The sequence below is a fragment of the Convolutriloba macropyga genome, chromosome 3 (genome assembly GCF_964194025.1).
Source record: "Convolutriloba macropyga chromosome 3, txConMacr16.3, whole genome shotgun sequence".
Classification (NCBI taxonomy): Eukaryota; Metazoa; Xenacoelomorpha; order Acoela; family Convolutidae; genus Convolutriloba; species Convolutriloba macropyga.
Genome location: NC_134470.1, coordinates 29,510,567 through 29,528,508, shown reverse-complemented (window position 1 = coordinate 29,528,508; position 17,942 = coordinate 29,510,567). Strand labels below are relative to the sequence as shown.

Sequence of the window (17,942 nt, the reverse complement as noted above, 5' to 3'; positions counted from 1 at the left end):
ACTTCCGATTGTCTCTCTGCAGTTTTCACCCGATATTTAAACTTGTGTTTCTTTATTATTCTATGCTTGCTTACAAGTGCTTACAAGTGTTTTTCATAATTTTGATGCAAAATATATGTTTTTTTAGATGTTGTGCCACAGGAAGTATTGTATTTGTATATTAAGGACCCCTTAGAGACAAAAGTGGTCTAATTGACCCCACTTGATCTCACGAACTTAAATTTATTCAAACAAGAGAACTAATTGCTGCAATAAACACTATCGTGGCTTCTTGTGGTTGGGTTACGGTTTTCCTGTATGCCATAAATGCTTCTCATCTCAAGCTTACGAGATTAATAAATGATTGAAAAAATTCTCTCTTGACCATTTATAGCCGCTTCATTGTTTTCTGGTCTTTATCGTTGATTCAAGTGCTTTCCTGGATGCCATGGAAAGTTTCGTGGATGCCATACAAGAATTCTTGGTTGCCATACAAGATTTCTTGGATGCCATACAAGAGCCAGACGTGGATGCCATACAAGTTTTCTTGGATGCCATACAAGATTTCTTGGATGCCATACAAGAGCAATAGAGACCAAAAATGTTCTGTTTGTGGTTTATCCTGTCTACTTTCTACGTGTATACCCACCCTTTCATGGAATCGCTGAAACGCGAAAAAAAATTTGTATGGAAAACTTGGCAACCATGGTAAGATCATGCAACGAAAATTTTGTATGGCGTGTATGGAACCATATATGGCTCTTGGATATGGTTGCCAAGAAAGGTCAACACGGGTTGATCACTTTCGGTTATAATGAAATCTGAAGATTGGAATTAACATTTTACCCATAAAATCCAATGTCTGATTTCGAAATTTTGCAAAAAACAGTGCTATAACAGTATGGACTATTATAAAACTATTTTGATGTTTTCTCCATAAAAACTTTGGGACATGTAAATTTCAAGGGTTTAGAAAAAAATAATTTTAGATTTTTGGTAACCAGACCTGGAGTATACATGGACTCTTTCAAATTATGCAGGACGTTTTTATTGATTCATAAGTGGATGGAGGTGGATGGCCAGTAGCCTCCGTATTAAGATAGAATTTCATCCAATTTACCTCTTTGAGTGCTCTTCCACGTCTTAAAATAGAGCTCCCCATGCATGCATTATGATAGATTATCACCTGGCGTTCATGTGTCATTATACAGTAGGGATTGGATCAGCTGTATGGATCAGCAGACAATCTATTATCGCTTATTGAGATATATAGAAACCATGTGAAGTGTAAAAGTAAGAAAAGGAGTGTAAAGATGTAAAAAAAGTTTTTTACACCGTTAGTTCTCCGCCTAATAAGGGTTGAAAGAATGTAATTTTAAAGTGTAAAAATAAGATAAAGTGTGTAAAAAAGAGTGTACACTTGAGTAGAGAGTGTAATCATAAAGAGCGTAGAAATAAAGAAATTTCGCTTTTATTCGAATAATTCTTAAAATTGCATTTTTAAATTACACTCTTTCCACCCTTATTAAGCGGAGAACAAACGGTGTAAGAAACTTTTTTACGCTCCTTAAACTGTTTTCCCTGTTATTTCGGGGAAAATACTCGACCCCGGAAGATGAACTGAAACAGACTCCATTTATCACGGTTGGGTGATATCTATATGTTTAGATCGCAAGAAGTTGGCCATGCTCTGCGTAAAAAAGGATTAAGCATAGCGTTTTCCATTTACGAAGACTAACTATAGCTGACATCATGTTTTTCCATTGAAAGAATAGTTAATGGAAACTGACTGCTGTCAAAAGTTTCTGCATGTAACTCCAACTCATGACAAAGAAAGAAAAATTCTTAAACTGACCAGTTTGTTTTCAGATGTCTTAAATCTGTCCGGATATTACGTTTTTGCAGTTAACTTTTGAAAACTCTATTATCAGCTGCACTGTAGATTACCGTTGCATTAGAGGCTTGATTCATGATTATTTGCTAACTAATTGCTCTGGAATGAAATTTGAACCAACTTTTACCGCAAATCAAACAAAAAGTGCGCCATATTTTATGTCAGTTGTTTTACTCTAGAACTTATAAGTGGTTTTAGTGGTAAAAAATAACTTTTGATGACGTCATTTGAAACCCCTAATTGACTTCAGTTACTCCCTCCCTAATAGATTCTACCGGCCACTATCCGTTGGGGAGCATATCATCCGACGTTATTCGGTTATGCTTTTAATTTTTGCAACATCAGACTGTACTGAGTTCACTACAAATCACAAAATACCGGACTTCGTTATGTATAACAGTTCAATCTAATATCAACACAAATCGAAGACAAGGATATATCCAAGACCTATGTTGTAAAAACACAAGTTGTGTTTAGATCTCTGCACTCACAAATCTACACATCAGAAGCTGGGGGTGTCAAACATTGAATTGCATATAAGACAGGTTTTAGGCATATGGCACAATAACAGATAATTTTTTGCTCCACAATAAAGTTCTAAATAAGACACTGCAAAAATTTCCTGCTCAAGAATTGTGCCTCAATTTCCATTGTATGTCATTTATGGGTTTTGACTGAAGACAAACTTTATGAATTTCGACTGATCTTTTGAAAGTTTTTCAGGCTCCATGTATAAACTGTGCTTTCCGTTGTACATGTCAATTCTCACGCGTTTTTTGCTTTAGATGAAAAAAGAGCACTCCTTCCATGCAAAAATGACGTTATGAAATGCTGTTAACAATGTCGAATATCCTCGCAATTTTCCAAATCAAAGTCATGATTTCGGTGTCAAGTTGATTTAATTTTTTGTTTTTAAGAATAACGTACACCAACGTCAGAGCATGACAGTATATGTCCAATTTAGAGTTGGACTTGCTTGCATAAAATTATTGGAAATTTTTTAAGCGACGCGGCCTGCACATCGCCAGTCCAATTTTCCAAATCAAAAACATCTTTCCCTTTTGGTACTACAGGAGCGAGCTTCTTTATAGGTCTTTTGTAGACTCAATAGTTCGTGTGAAATAGCTCTAATTGAACCGCTACGTCTAAGCTTTTCATGGTCCCCTTAAATTGACTCAGTTTATATTACTCTTGCTTGTCACTATCTTCGATCAACCAAACGAGTTCGTCTTCTTTGGGGTTTTTGTTTGCTGTAGATTGACCGTTTTGCCGACTACCCAAAAATAACAATTACTTTTTACGAAATTTATGCCGAATGAGATTTGTAAAAACTTGAAATTGTCAAAAGAGCTTTCAATTGTCAACAAGCTCTTCCGCGCTTATTTGACAGGGTACACAAGCAATCCAATCTTGTTACCAAACAAGAGAGGTGACTGGGAGTCAAGGTCTGCAAGCCTTTAAATTCTGAATGACTGGAGTTAGAGGTCTTGCGTTTATTGTCTGTTCAGCAAAACACATTTATATGAACGAAAAACCTCGGTGTCTGATCTGTTCCCCAGCACCGGATGCATTGCTTTCTGCAACATCTGAACAACCCCCTCCATACTCTTCCAAATCGTAGTGTTGCGGGTGGGTCGAACTTCCATCTGATTCCTCGTTGAAATACGTTCTACAATCCCTTTTTTCCATGCTGCAACATACTCTGCAAACTTTTGTTCATATCATTTTTTTTTCAATGACAATTCGAACTGCATTCATTTGTTTTTAGCCATCATACAGGAAAATTAATCTAGTTGGAGACGGGGGAAGAGTTTTTACACATTAACTAAGCTTATCTCTGACACATTGAGCGAAGTAAAATCCAACAGGCAGACTCGATGAAAAAAATTTGCACGACGTTCCCAAGACCACTCATAATCATTTTTTACCTATTTTTCCCCAGATTAGGAAGAGACAGATTTTCAAAAGTTCCCATATTAGTCAGAAATTTTTGGCATATAAAAATGCTCAAGACTCAATACAATAAATGAACTAAATATCGCCCCCTTAGAGGGCCATTTAGAAATGTCAATAATAAGAGAACAAAAAAAGAGACAAACAACAAAATAAAAGAACATCTTAAGCTTTGTTGACAACAAAATTTTTTGACATTTTTTGAAAAACTCAGCAATCAATTCGGTTGATAATCAGATAAAAAACAAATCAAACAAACAACATTGCACATCAATGGAGAGGAGAATCACAAAATCTTTGAGCAAGTTATTTAACAAGTCGACTTAAAAAAACAAAAATGACAAAACACAAGAAGCTATAAAGTTTAGCGAAATCAACTTATTTCAGAAAATGTTGAAATCATAAACTTTGAACTTGATTTAGTAAAGACAATCAAACGTATATCCTTAGAAACCTGGGGACAACTGTTTTTATTGACACTGTGTCATCTAGTTACACAAAAACAACTCATAAAGACAAAACTTAAAAAAACACAAAGCATTCAAGAAGAAACATAGTGCCGAAGCAACTAAAAACTTTCATCCATTAGCGAAGAAAAAATTTGTTTGGGCCTCTTTTGAACAACAATTTGAACTCCTTATAACAGGATTTTTATTAATAACAAATATATATATATATATATATATATATATATATTTTATATATATATATATATATATATATATACAAATATATATATATATATATAAACATAAATATAAATATGCATTTATATATATATATATATATATATATATATATATATATATATACATATAAAAACATATACATTTATACGTATTTATATATTTATATATATATATATATATATATATATATAAAAATATAATATATTCATATATTTGCAATGCATTTATGTATATATCTATATCTATATATGTATATATATATATATATATATATATATATATATATATAAATATATATATATATATATATATATATATATATATGTGTTTATTTATATATATATATATATATATATATATATATATAAGGGAAACAAAATTATTAAACATTATTAAAATTTCCGAAAGATTTGCGAAAAAACATGTTGTCAAATTCATAAAAATCTACTGAAGAGACCTCCTTCATCCCCACACGCACGTTGACAGGCCCTGTCGATCCGGAGAGCAGATCAAAAATTTAAAAAAAAAAAGGTATAAAATGTAATAATATTATATACAAATCAATTGAAATTCAGTGAAACTTTTAGCTATCGATTGAAAGCTTAGAGACTACTGAATGAAGTCATTCAGAGTACCTAACACGGCTACAAAACAGACCACAAATACAAGCAAAACTATAAAAGTCACGACAAAGCTTTGCTTGAACTGAACTTGTAAGGAATTTGACTTTTGAACTGTCAGAGCCAAATTTGTGAAAGCACGAAAAAGAGAACAGGCAAATTAATGGAGACTCGGAGACTAAGAGAATGCTACTATGGTCAACCAAATTCATGATCAGCAATGGTCACATTTCAGCATAGTACAGATATAGTAGTTGACATGGCTGAATTCTAATTGGACTTTCGATACGAAAGGCGCTCAAGTTTTGGCCAACATGGATTTTCTCCAGTATAATTTAGCGTGGATTCGAAAATTCTGTCTTGAATTTGAACACTTGAAACACCTTGAATGCCCATATTTTGACATCAAAGCTATCCCCATTTTGATTGGATGTGATAATTTTGTTCCATTGCCCCAAGAGATTCACACTGATCCTTCATATGCAGCAAGAGCTAGTCATGCAGAGCTTCGATGAAATGCGTCAGGGAAAATTGATCTATTGTCGGCAATAACAAACCAGTCTCAAGATTGATATCAAAGTGTGTTGCAAAAACATTGACATTTTTTACACCGATGTACTCAACTGATAAAAATTGGAAAATCTACCATCCAACGAAGACTTAAAAAGATCAATTGACGGTAAACAAATAACTTCTCTCAATAATTCAAGCAACTTTCAAGCAATTTGAAAGACTGGAATGTGCCTAAAACTGACGGCGAAATACAAAAAATCGAGGAACGTTTAAAAAAGAACTATATCGACCAGATACCACTTGAACAAATTACTCAAGACATATGGCGCATTGCACATAACGCTGTCAAAAAACCATAAGAAAAAAACAGGAAAATTTCGATTGCCGCTCTAAATTATCATTGAGTTTCATTGAGTGATCAAATCAAGCCAGGGCTTAACTCGATGCAAAGCTTTCTGTACCGGAGTTATCTGCAAATTCAGGTAGAAAAATTTTTCCAATTTTGCAGCTATTGAGAAAATTTTTATGCAAGCAGTTGTTCGAGCAGAGGACCAAAAAATTTAATCATTTCAGTGAAAGAAAGAAGAAACTGATTTTCCTCCAATTCAAAAAGCCGAGGCAGTCTTACATCCTTTTAACATGGATAGAGTTGGAGAAGCAATAATTATTTCAAAAGATCTGATAAAAAATATTTTTGCAAGGAGGTTTCAATCTAACCACGTAGCCATTGATTCGATTGAAACAACGAAGTCAATACCTAAAGAAAATAGGAGTACTAACGAAACAATTAACTCCACAAGGCTGCCGCCCATTCAACAATTTGGAGAGGCGAACAAGCAGCTATCAACAAAACCTACCATGGGAGTACTAGGAATACAGTTGTCTGTGGCTAGACTCTCCTTCCCTATTAACAACAAAACATATATAAAGTTGTTCTAGAGAACCCCGCTCAGACAAAGACTCTGAAATGTGTTTCATTCAACCATGACATGACCCAATTGGTTTTTTTTACTTTTCACAGTGCGGCTAAGAAAAACCATGCAGAACGTTTGGCGTTTAGGAAAACAATTGGACAACCCTTCACTTAACCGTTCTGATGTAACCTTAAAATCTCTTCTTATGGCAGAAATCAATAACCTTTCCAACATAGAAGTACTGCACTTACCTTCCAATGAAGCAACACCTACCGAAGAACCCAGCTTGCATATCTTTTGCGATGCTTCTCAAACAGCAATGTGAGCCGCAGCAGAAACATTAGAACAGGGCACTACAATTTTTCTTGTTCCGGCACTTTTATTCTGGGAAAAAAATTTGCCCCAATATGTCAGCAAATCATACTTAAACTTGAACTAGCAGCAGCTGTCATTGAAGTAGGGGTAGCTTTTTCCCTAAATCAACGACTCGATGTAACAAGAAGTAAATTTATTAGATGGTCAAATAGCGCAACAACCCTACAATGGATTCAGAACTCTAGAGATTGATACAAAATACAATTAGCAAAAATTTGTAGAAATCCTTGAAACAACTTCTCAATCAAAGTAGCGTTAAATCCCAGGAGTCTTATATCCAGCTGACGACAGATCAAGGTGGTTGAGACCAAGAGGATTCCAACCCAAATGCCAATAGACTAACGGGCTCTTTGTTTTGTAACATGACGCAGAGAAAAAATCCAAAAACTCACGAAATCACCAAAATTCCAAAAGACGCTTTGACAGCGTCGATGATTTTTTCAAAGGCGAACTATCCACTCATAGACCAGCTTTGAAAAATTTGAAAAAGCTTTTGCTTTTGTAATTTTGTTCATCGATAATCTCAAAACTACAGCGAGAAAAATAGAGCTGACCATAACGAGAGTGAAGGTGAGTAAAATTTATCTACTTGAGCAGTCTAGAGAACTCGCAGTTGATGAATAACTGGTAAGCCTTCGCAATTACAAAAGCGCTCCGGCGCACTTCAATATTAAATATTTCTTACCAATAATTTCTCGCGACTGAGCCATAAAAGCTTATGGATGCCTTGCCAATGCAAGCCAACTGAACGAACGCAAGTAATTTGGAGCGGCAAAAAACATATATTGATTCCTTTCACTTTCATTGATGTTCACAATCACAATTGGCATACAGGACTTGACCACTTTCGTTTCGCTGTTCATCAGTCCATTATTGTGATGACCCACCACTCTACTTTACGACCAATAATTCACCGATGTGTTGACTGCCGTTGACAAAAAGCATTGTTGTGCAAACACAAATCGCATTTCTGCTAGCCTTTAGATTTCCAAACCGTGATACTTTGTTCAAATTACAGGAAAAGATTTTTTGGTCCATTCGAAAAAAGAGCAGCCACCACCTGTATCCAATATGATTCACCTTCATCTTCACATGTCCTACCACAAGAGCTGTTCGTCTAGAAGCAGCATTTCAATTAAGCACCAATTGTTTTCAATCAATCCTGGAGTTTACTGTCCCACGAGAAAACCCTTTTCTCGTTGTCTCTGATAATGGTAAAAAATTTAGTGACGCTTATCTTGAACTCATTACAAAAAAAAACAAAAAAAAAACAAATGGACAGCCAGAAAATTAATGCCCAATTACCGAAAGATACCATCGAATGAACGTTTATTCAACCATACGCACTTCCCATTTCGCGTGATCAGGGGAAAGACTTGTGCAGTCCTCAAATCAAATTATCTACACAGTGATTGGCTCTCAAATGTTGAACAAAAGTAATTTTCACTCATTCTTTAATTAAATTGGAAAAAATCCTGAACAGGCAGCTTTCGACATACGTTGCCAACAAAGATTTGTCTTATCAACCAATCACGCCAAACAATTACCTTTTCAGTCGACAGCACAAAAGTTCACCGTCAATGTGTTCAACCAATATTGGTTACAACGACGACTCAAATATGAGTGTTATCTGGTAACAGCAGTTCTGGACACGACAGCTGCGAGAGTTCATACTGTAATGGTTACGAGACCCAAATGAACAAAAGATCAGATGCCTCTCGAAGTTGGTGACCTTCTATGCACATTAGAAGACAGACAGGCCATTCAGATCATATGAAGTCAGAATTGGGTTAGGTAAACCAGCCAGCCCAGTAAACAAGTTATCACCTTCAATTAACGACAAGGAAACAAACCAAAATTCTGTAACCGGACAAAAATTTAATAAACAGTTACCAAAATGGCAGCATTTAACATAACATTAACCTATTAATCTTTGACTACCACTTCAAAACGAGGGAGACTAATGAACTTATAATAAACTTGACTTCTGAGCTGTCAGATCCAATTAGTAAAAAACACAAAACAGAACGTATAAAAAAATTGAGTCAAGAGTTTTTCGTGCCCTGTTTTGATTAGATCTCACCAAGATTTTACAATGATGTTCCAGGAATTTTGGCTATCAAGATAATGGCAAGGTGTTTCGAAGTTTGTATGAGTTCTCAAGATCTTGCATGACAATTCCAGTTGTATTAAGAGTTTCCTGAGTGTACGTCGTCTCAGAGGTTATGATGAAAAATGCATTAGTATATTTATGTATTCTTATATTAATTAAACTTGAGCCATAAACCAATGAAGATTTAATCAGAAATTTGTTTTACATAAGTAATTCAAAATTGAAGGACGTTTGTTTAAATAATATTTGCTTTTAATTATAAATAGAAAGTTCTTCGGTTTGATCAATGCGGCGCGAGATAAAATAATGGATGCAAATTCGTAAATTTCTACTCTAAAATAATTAGTTAAATTTACAGAAGCAATTGGCTAATTCAAATTACACAAATTGTTTAAAATGCAAACTAATAGAGCAAAATCTTAAGTGTAAGAAACAGCGCTTTCTGTACTACTATTGGACCCTCTATAAATTCTCCAGACTTTTGAAAATGTTTGCGTTTTACTCTCTTTTCTAAGTTTCGCCATACTTGGTGAGCGAACTTGAACAGTTGTGCCATTGGCAACATAGTCGGGTAAGCTCTGCTTGCGACTCCTCCCACCTTTGACAAGACTTGACATGTGTTGTTTCACTTCTTTGTTATTCAGAATAAACAGCACTGTGTTCAGGCAGGGATATAAGAAGAGACAGTAGCCTTCGAACCACGTTAGAATGACGTCATGCATTGGAGAGTCTTGTCTTGTGTCGTAGATATCCCAGTAGGCAGACAATATGATGAAGTAGAGTTGTGTAGCTGTGTGAAATAGTGATAGAACTATTCCGAATGTTATGCCCCAATATTTCTTGCCCCTGTTCCACATACTGAAACAGGATAATTCATACCTTAGAAAAAAAAAGGTTAAGTCAATAGATACCAATCAAAGGCCAGCGCTAAACACTGATTCCATAAACATTCCATCATCATGTTTTAAAGGCAAAAAATATGGCTAGAATAAATCATCTGATTTCTCGATCAAAAGAATTTAATATACAATTTTCTTTCCAATTCCAAAAATTCTTCACTTAACCCACAAAATTATTTACCCAAACAATAACTTTTACTGACTTTTTTAATTTGTCCCTCGTGTTCTGCTTTTTGATTTGCTGTGGGTGGTGCACACGACACGTTATGGTCTCACTCGATGACCGCTTAGGTCGGATCTTTCTAGTACCTCCTACTATCAACCCCGCATCCCCTCCTATTCCCATAGCTCCCCCGTTGTACTTCAACTTCTGCCAGCTATTTCTATTCGCCCCTCTCTGAGCTCTGGCTGCTGTGGCTGTCATGGTCACGTGACTATGCTGATGATGAGGAAGAAGATGGTGATTTCTGTCTGCGTGAGAGTTGGAACAGGTTGTGCTGTCTAAATTGAGACCTTCAACTGTGCTGTTGCGGTGGTGATGATCGTGGTGGTGGTGATGATGTTGAGGCAGAATAGTGTTTAGTCTTATCTCCTGTTGGTGTTTGTGAGCAATAAAAGCCTAAAAATTAAATTAAAATTACCTCATGAATGATCTGAAAACGAACAGTCCACCATCGAACTTCATTTTCATTTTTTAATGTCCATGATAATGCATTTAGCACTAAATCAAATAAAGCAAATGCTCGTCATGAACATCAACAGAAAGAGTTTGGTTACGATGAACGCAAAGTAGGTCAAAAATCTAATTTATCTAGATTTGTTGGGCATAACGACTGAACCCAATTTAGGTTTTAGAGAGCACTCGGAACGCGTAGAAAATTTTGTACATTTTGTGAACTTTTTTTAAAAATTGAGAAAAACTTGACTCACAAACAGTTGATCAAAATATTCAACATTTTTGTGAAGCTAGTAATACAATACAGGATTCTAAAAAATGGGACTGCCAGTATTCTCCTCTGAGAAAAATTAAACATTTTTTCCGCTCAGAAACTTCACCTTCACGAAGTTTTTAAATTGATGACTATATGCAAAGGACGTGAAAATTGTATCATGGAAACAAATTACTTCATTACACAAAATGAACGGTCAAAACTATGTTAAATCAAAAAATGATTAGAAACCGGCCACCTGAATTCATTCCTTTCCGAAAACATTTAACGAAAACTTGTTTTGTTAAACTGGATTCTGATATTGTAATTAAAGTTAGAATTTTGAGTGAACCACAGTTGAAAAAGTGTGCTCACGAAAAGTTAAGAAGATATAAAAGTAATTTTTACTGAATGACCAACTCCCTAGATTATTTTATTTGAGATTTAAACTAAGGAGCTTTTCTATCATAAATTTTGCAAATTTGAAATCGGTTTCAATTTTGGCCCTCCTTCTTTTTAACAGTCAATTTTAATTGTAATTTCTACGGATCAATTTTGTATTAATTATCATCAAAATTTCTCTTCCGATTATGAGACGCCTGAAAACGGACCGTATCGTCCACTGGCGATCTTTCTGATCCTCTGCTTTTTATAAGTTTCGGTCAAATGTGTAAGTGCTCTATTTATTTTGCGAAGACATGAAGAAACAATATATCTTTTTTATACATATTAACTGCCAATGGCAGTTCAGAGTGTTAAGAGGGGACTGCTTAACACACTGCCACTGCAACTAGTATTACTTCTTGTCGTCGGCGATGCTAACTGCCCCAAACTTGATAAGGTCAATTTGCATTAATTTTTTCCAGTGCAAAAGTGTTAAATTTCGGTTCCTTCTCAGTTGCTTTATTATCTTGGTATATTTTTACTAATTTTTTATAATGGTATGTTTTCGAAACAAAAATTGCACATAGCTGACAAAGGAACATTCAGACGTTTATCTATATACAGAAATCGGACATAGTAGAATTACAGATTTAAAATTAACTTGTGATTACTAAGCGTAAAGTAGGAATCCAGCAACAACATCAAAACAGTTTGAAAGTTTTCAAACCAAAGAAAAGCCATAACCCAAGCGTACAACCCTAGTTTTTTGTTTGCACCTTAGAGAAAAAATTGAGTTTTAAAACACTAATTGTTGTAATTTTATTACCTGGAGCAAGTAGCATATGCACATAATGCAATTTGGAACCACGAGATACATTAGTGATGTAGTTGTAGGAACAGAGTTGGGAGGGAAAGACAGGAAGTACGACTCTCTTCGTCGTCTCTGGTACCCTGCTCCACCTCCATTTATGACGTCAGCTGTATTTCTAGAGTTGCTGGAAATGGAACTAGGTGATGCTGCAGTTCTGAGAGAATCTGAGACCCGCTGTAGGTAATTTGAAGTTGTAGTTGTTTGTGGAATTCTTGCGCAGCTTCTCTTGGCACGAAGTATGATGCTGGCTCTGAAATGAAAAGTTACAAATTGAACAATTACAATAAATGCCAGAATGCCCTCTATCCGTGTAAATTAGTGATAAATGAATGTGAAATGAAAGTTAAGTTGAATTCCGCGGTTTCCGTGCTTTCACTATCATCCTTGAACTTAAACGCTAAAAACATATTGTAGCTTAACGGTTTTGGGAAAAAAAACCCGGGGAAAAAACCAACCCAAAATTGGATAGGAAAAACCCCCACGGAAAGAGACCCCCAAGGAAAAAACTCCACGGAAATAAACCCCCACTTGACTGTCAAACAGATGTAAAATCAATCAAATTAAATTAAGTGAATTATATTCTAACACAGTTACACGGATAAAAAGCAAAAGATTGAAACAGTTTCTCAAAATGACATGTTTGAAGCAATTGCTCGCAAATATTCTAATGGTGGATATTCGTGTGCGGCACGAACAATTCTGTTACCCCCCCCCCCATTTTTTTAGTATGAACCTCATCTTTTATAGAGGCCTTAAAAAGAAATCTTTGGAAAAAACTGACTGACTCATATCCCATTGGTGACACTGAAATGCAAATTATAAAATTGAAGCGTGAATACGTAATGCAGAACGTAAAAATCATGTGAACTTTTTTGGCGTGCGTGTTCAAGTTTTTGTTTTAATAAGTTTTTGTTTTAATTTCAATCTCATTGTCTTTCTTTCAATGATAACATGGGTTTTTTTCTTGGAGGTTTATTTCCGGGGTTAATTCCTTTATTTTCTCACCTAAGTTAAAATTTCATTTTGCATAAGCACCCAAATTTTAAATTGTATGACATTCAGCTGAGAAATTATTTTTTGCGAGCCTCTAATTGATATCATTGTTAGTTTACAGGTATACCAGGTCAGCAGATTGAATTTTTGGCCAACTGGATACAAAAGCCTAATATTAAACTTTTGAGCAAACGATAGACGAAACACTCAAAATTATGAAGAACTGTACAGACGCCGTTTTTATTCACAAAAAAACTTTCTTTGAATCAAATTTTCTCTAATTTTTTTGGTTTTTTCTTGATCAATAAATAGAACAACAGATTAACCGTTATTGAAACTTGCCACCAGCTTTTCCATGATAAGTTCAAATTTTAATAACCGGTTTAAACACTTTGAAATGAAACATTTTGCTTTCATGATGAGATGTATTTGCTTTTTTAAACTAACTTCCCTAAGTCTTCAAAAAGCAATTATCAGTTGTTTTTTTACTTTTTCTCGCAATCTTGAGTCATAAAACTACCTCGTATACTTTTGTGAAACGACACGTTATAAGACGCATTTAAAAACTGATTATTTTAGTGTTTTGTGCAATTCTGCAATTGAAATATCGTATCGCATCAGTTTTAATCTCTCAGCTCCTTGAGTGAGATCAGTTCTTGGGTTGAAATTTTAAGTTGAGTGACAAGAAATATATTTTTTGCTTGAACTGGGAGAATATCAGATAACAAGTACAAATTCACGGTGCTCTTGCCAGAAGTCTCATAGCACTTCCTCTAATGGCAATAAAAATGTCTTGACATTTGCACACTTTCAATTACGATATTTGTAAGAAAGTGCGGACATTAGAACCAAAAATAACGTTTACTCAATGTAGACTATGAACAGAAGCTGTTGTTTGTTATACTGCAAATTGAACATGGTTGTTGGCTAGCGCAAACATGGCTGGAAAAAAAGGCCGAATGAGCAAACCTGAGGATGTTAAGAGTCTTTATTATTGCAGCCCCCCTTCTAAAACTACATTAACAAGGAACCTTTCCTTGTCACAGGTATGTTTTCAGGTAAAGAGGTGAGCAAAGTACATGAGGTATGAGCGCCTAAAACTACTTGCTTGCAGCTAATTTAACTTGAAAGAGATAGTTTTGAATAAGAAATGTCAACGTAACCCATTCAATTTTCTGCGATGGGAGTTCAGGTTTTATAATTTTACTATGGCCACCTATTGGCTTTTGAGGAATTACAATGAAGCATGGGTGAGATTTTATAACCTTACAAGGATCCATCCCGATAGGAAGCTTTGCGACCGCAACTCGGGGAAAGCACTCGGCTTATCAAGTTTCATTTTGGAGGATTTTTGGTACAGGATTTTTGATCAAAATGATTTCACTCAAATGGGTCAAAAGTTAATAAAGTCTAAATTGATGGCGAACCATGTGATCAAAGCACTGTTTTGATTTTGTTCAGTCCTCAATTGTTTTCTCAAGGTTTTTTATTGTTGGTTTTCTATAAGCATTTTTGATGGTTAGGCGCAATTAGAATGATTTATCTGTCAAAAAAGTTACTTCAGAAAAATATTGTTTATACAAATCTCAAAACACTCGTATAAAATTACTCAAAAAACAATCAGCTATTGTTGATTATATCAATTATATGCACTAAAACTGGTATTAATGATGCCACCTGATCAATTCAAAATAAAGCGATTAGAAATTTCAAGTTGGACAGAGTAATCACGAGTATTTGAGTATTTGTTCACGCGTTTTGCACCACGCTCATTTTGTTCACGCAGAAAAATACATTTTGAAAATTGTACCCATCACTGTTCCTAACAGACCGTGGTTTAAAAACGACCATATTCGACAAGAGATGGCATGGAAATACCAAACACTACCCACCCCCCCCCCCCCAAACCTGTGCAGTTACTTTCACTCTAGTCAAACAAGACTCCTATATTTCTGTATAATTTCGTATAATTTTTAAGTCTTTTTTCTTGCTTGGCTATAAAAGGCGCACAGTGCTGGAAATCTTTTTTCACTTTTCAATGCTCAGGGAATAATGATAAAGTTGGTTTCTTCTTAGCATCTTTTGCTTCGTCTGCAAAAGAGACGGTAGAAAATTTTCCAAAATTCTTGTTTCCAAGAAGACCAAGCGTTGAGATAGGAGGGTCGAGGACAACTATTTAGGGGAACTCATCACTGATCTTAGTCCCGTCAACTATACATCATTTGAAGCCTTTGTTAAACTCTCAACTCTCGCTGTTGTGTTGCGATTGCATATTCGAAATGCCGAATAACATTTCTGTGCTGATTTGAATACACTTCAGCTGAACTTTTGAATACTTAAAAATGATTGAACGTGTATATTTAGTCAATATTGATTTTATTAAGTGTTTTTTGAGTCGCTCAGAAATTCGCAAAATGAACTGGTGGCTATATATTAAAATAAAAAAATAGCAATTAGTTTCCTCGTTAAAGAGGCTAAATTTAGTAGAGTGTCGCAACGTTTTGAATGAGTGAGAGAACCAGGGGTCTTGCACTAAAACCTTATGCAAGCTCATTTTTTTTCATTTTTTTAATTAAGTCAAAAATGGACAGTAGAAAACAATCTATGAAAATATGATCCCATCTCGCTTTGCATGGTCTAATTATCATGCCCCACTCTCACAACAGACTTGGTTAAGTTTTAAAAACGCCAATTTTTCTACCCTTTAAATATTCAACTTTTTAAGAACAAGAATTATAGCCCTCTTGAGCCTTGTAGCCAATGCTCAGGACAAGTATCCTCGTTTAAGGGCACTAATTACCTCAAGCGACAACGCTTTAGTTTCTAACATACTTAGCATAGAAATCTAAATAGCCCAATGGAGTTTGTGATCTGACATGAGGGCACTTGCATCCAGGTCTGGGTAGAAAAAATTTCAAAATGTCTATAGCTTACAAAAACTCAAAACAGGATTCTGTTAGTCGATAAGGGCAAGAGACTAAATACCCTAGTCGAAAATTAATGGAAAATTTGTAAAATTTTACAATATTTTTTGAAAATAATGATATATTTATAAATATTTATAAACATCTAGAAAATAATGCAAAATTTATAAAAAGGGAACAAGGAGAGGACACCTGGGAACGATCTGGAAGCATAATCAGTCAAAAGAAAAAAATGAAAAAAAAATTTTTTGAAAAATGAAAAAAAAACGAAAAAGAGGAAGAAGAACAGCTTTCTTGATGCCCTATATGGATAACACTGATGCTTTTTGTTGCTCTTCTTGTGGTGCTCTTTTATTTTTTTTGTATATTCAAAATTTAAGAACTTTTCGTTTTTGAATAGGATAGGTTCTAGGCTCTATAAGTGTTACGTAGTAAATGAACGGATTATTAGCCAATCAGAATTGAGTATTTAGATTCGAATTTAAATGCGTATAAAACGTTCTAATATACGTAGAAAGTTCCGAAAAAGTTCATTTAACCTAATTTTAAGTAAATATAACCATGATATGTATCGATTAAGCTGGTTTTCGGCTTAATAATTTTAGGTTTTCTAGACAATTGCCGATTCAATACGAACTGATTTGACATCAATAACATCAGACAAAAAACCAGTAAAAGAGCATCGAAAAAGCCTTGCCGTCTAAGCTTTCTCTTGTTGTTTTGTACATCACAATGCTTATACGTTACTTGATATGACTTACTGTTACACGTTGCTTATAGCGTTTGAAATGAATTGAACTACGAAGGAGTGTTTTTCACCCTTTACATGGTGCCGTTCTCAATCTACGAACAATATTTAGCCAATTTGTAGTATTGCTAAACACTTTTTAATTAGACACTGATGAATGTCTGAGCTATGTTTGTGGAGAAGCATGGAAATCGTGTGTGACCAAACCATAAGCGTATGATTACATTTGCGATGAAGGATACAGCGACAATGACACTGGATACGGACACAAATGTGAAGATGTGAACGAATGTCTGGAAGATGATTCGTGTATTGGAAATTCAACTTGCAACAACTCTATCGGCTCGTTTGACTGCTTCTGTGAACATCGTTTTAATTATCATCAGCGCTGGGGATGTGAAGGCATCAACGTGTGTGTTTCTGATGAAGTGTGCTTTGGCGACGTCGCACAGTGTTCTAACTCGTTCGGATCTTTTGAGAGCATTTGTCTTAATGGATACAGGTACAATTCTTCCACTGGGTGTCTTGGCAAAGGTGTAACTGGATCTGGAACTTCCTGGACCACCTCGGATGCTTGCTTTATGGTTTGAGATATCCAAAAAAAACCCAAAACAAAAGCAGCAAAACTGTAAGACAGAACAGAACTTTTACACATTTTTTTTGCAGTAAATTTAAATTTTCTAGTTAGACGGCAAGAAAACCAACCCGTGAAGAGTTTTTTGATATTACATGGGTTAGTAAAAACAAACTATTCTTTGTAGAAAAAAAATAGAAAGGGGCCCCCGCGAACATATTTTTGGGACGAAGAACACCAATTTTGAAAATTTTTGCCGATTTACCAAAAATTCGAGAAAATTGGTATAGTCGATTAGTATATCCGAAAATAACCGCTGATATAGAGGAAATTGATAGAAAATAATGCTAAATTGTTCAATTTTGAAATTTTTTGGTCAATTTTGATGAAATTCTGAAAACTTTAGAAAATCAATACCGAATATTGATAAACCGTATTTCCGAGCATAAAGTCGTCGAGTTTAGTGAATTACCGTTCCGTATTCAAGAAATTGCAAAAAAGTTGACCAAATATAGAGAAAAATTGGACAAAAGCATAAAATTTTGACAAATTTGTCAAAAAAATCAATTT

General features: G+C 34.8%; 1 protein-coding gene across 1 annotated transcript in view; it reads right to left on the bottom strand.

Moving 5' to 3' along the window:
- Positions 1-9,357: 9,357 nt before the first annotated feature.
- Positions 9,358-17,942, bottom strand: part of LOC142336142 (uncharacterized) — a 28,027-nt gene continuing 19,442 nt past the window's right edge. Inside the window, exons 3-5 of the mRNA XM_075384725.1 lie at positions 12,089-12,383; positions 10,153-10,568; positions 9,358-9,908 (exon numbers count right to left, since the gene is read on the bottom strand). Of these exons, the coding sequence (XP_075240840.1) occupies positions 9,470-9,908; positions 10,153-10,568; positions 12,089-12,383 (1,150 nt within the window). The 3' untranslated portion in view covers positions 9,358-9,469. The remainder of the gene's footprint in view (positions 9,909-10,152; positions 10,569-12,088; positions 12,384-17,942) is intronic.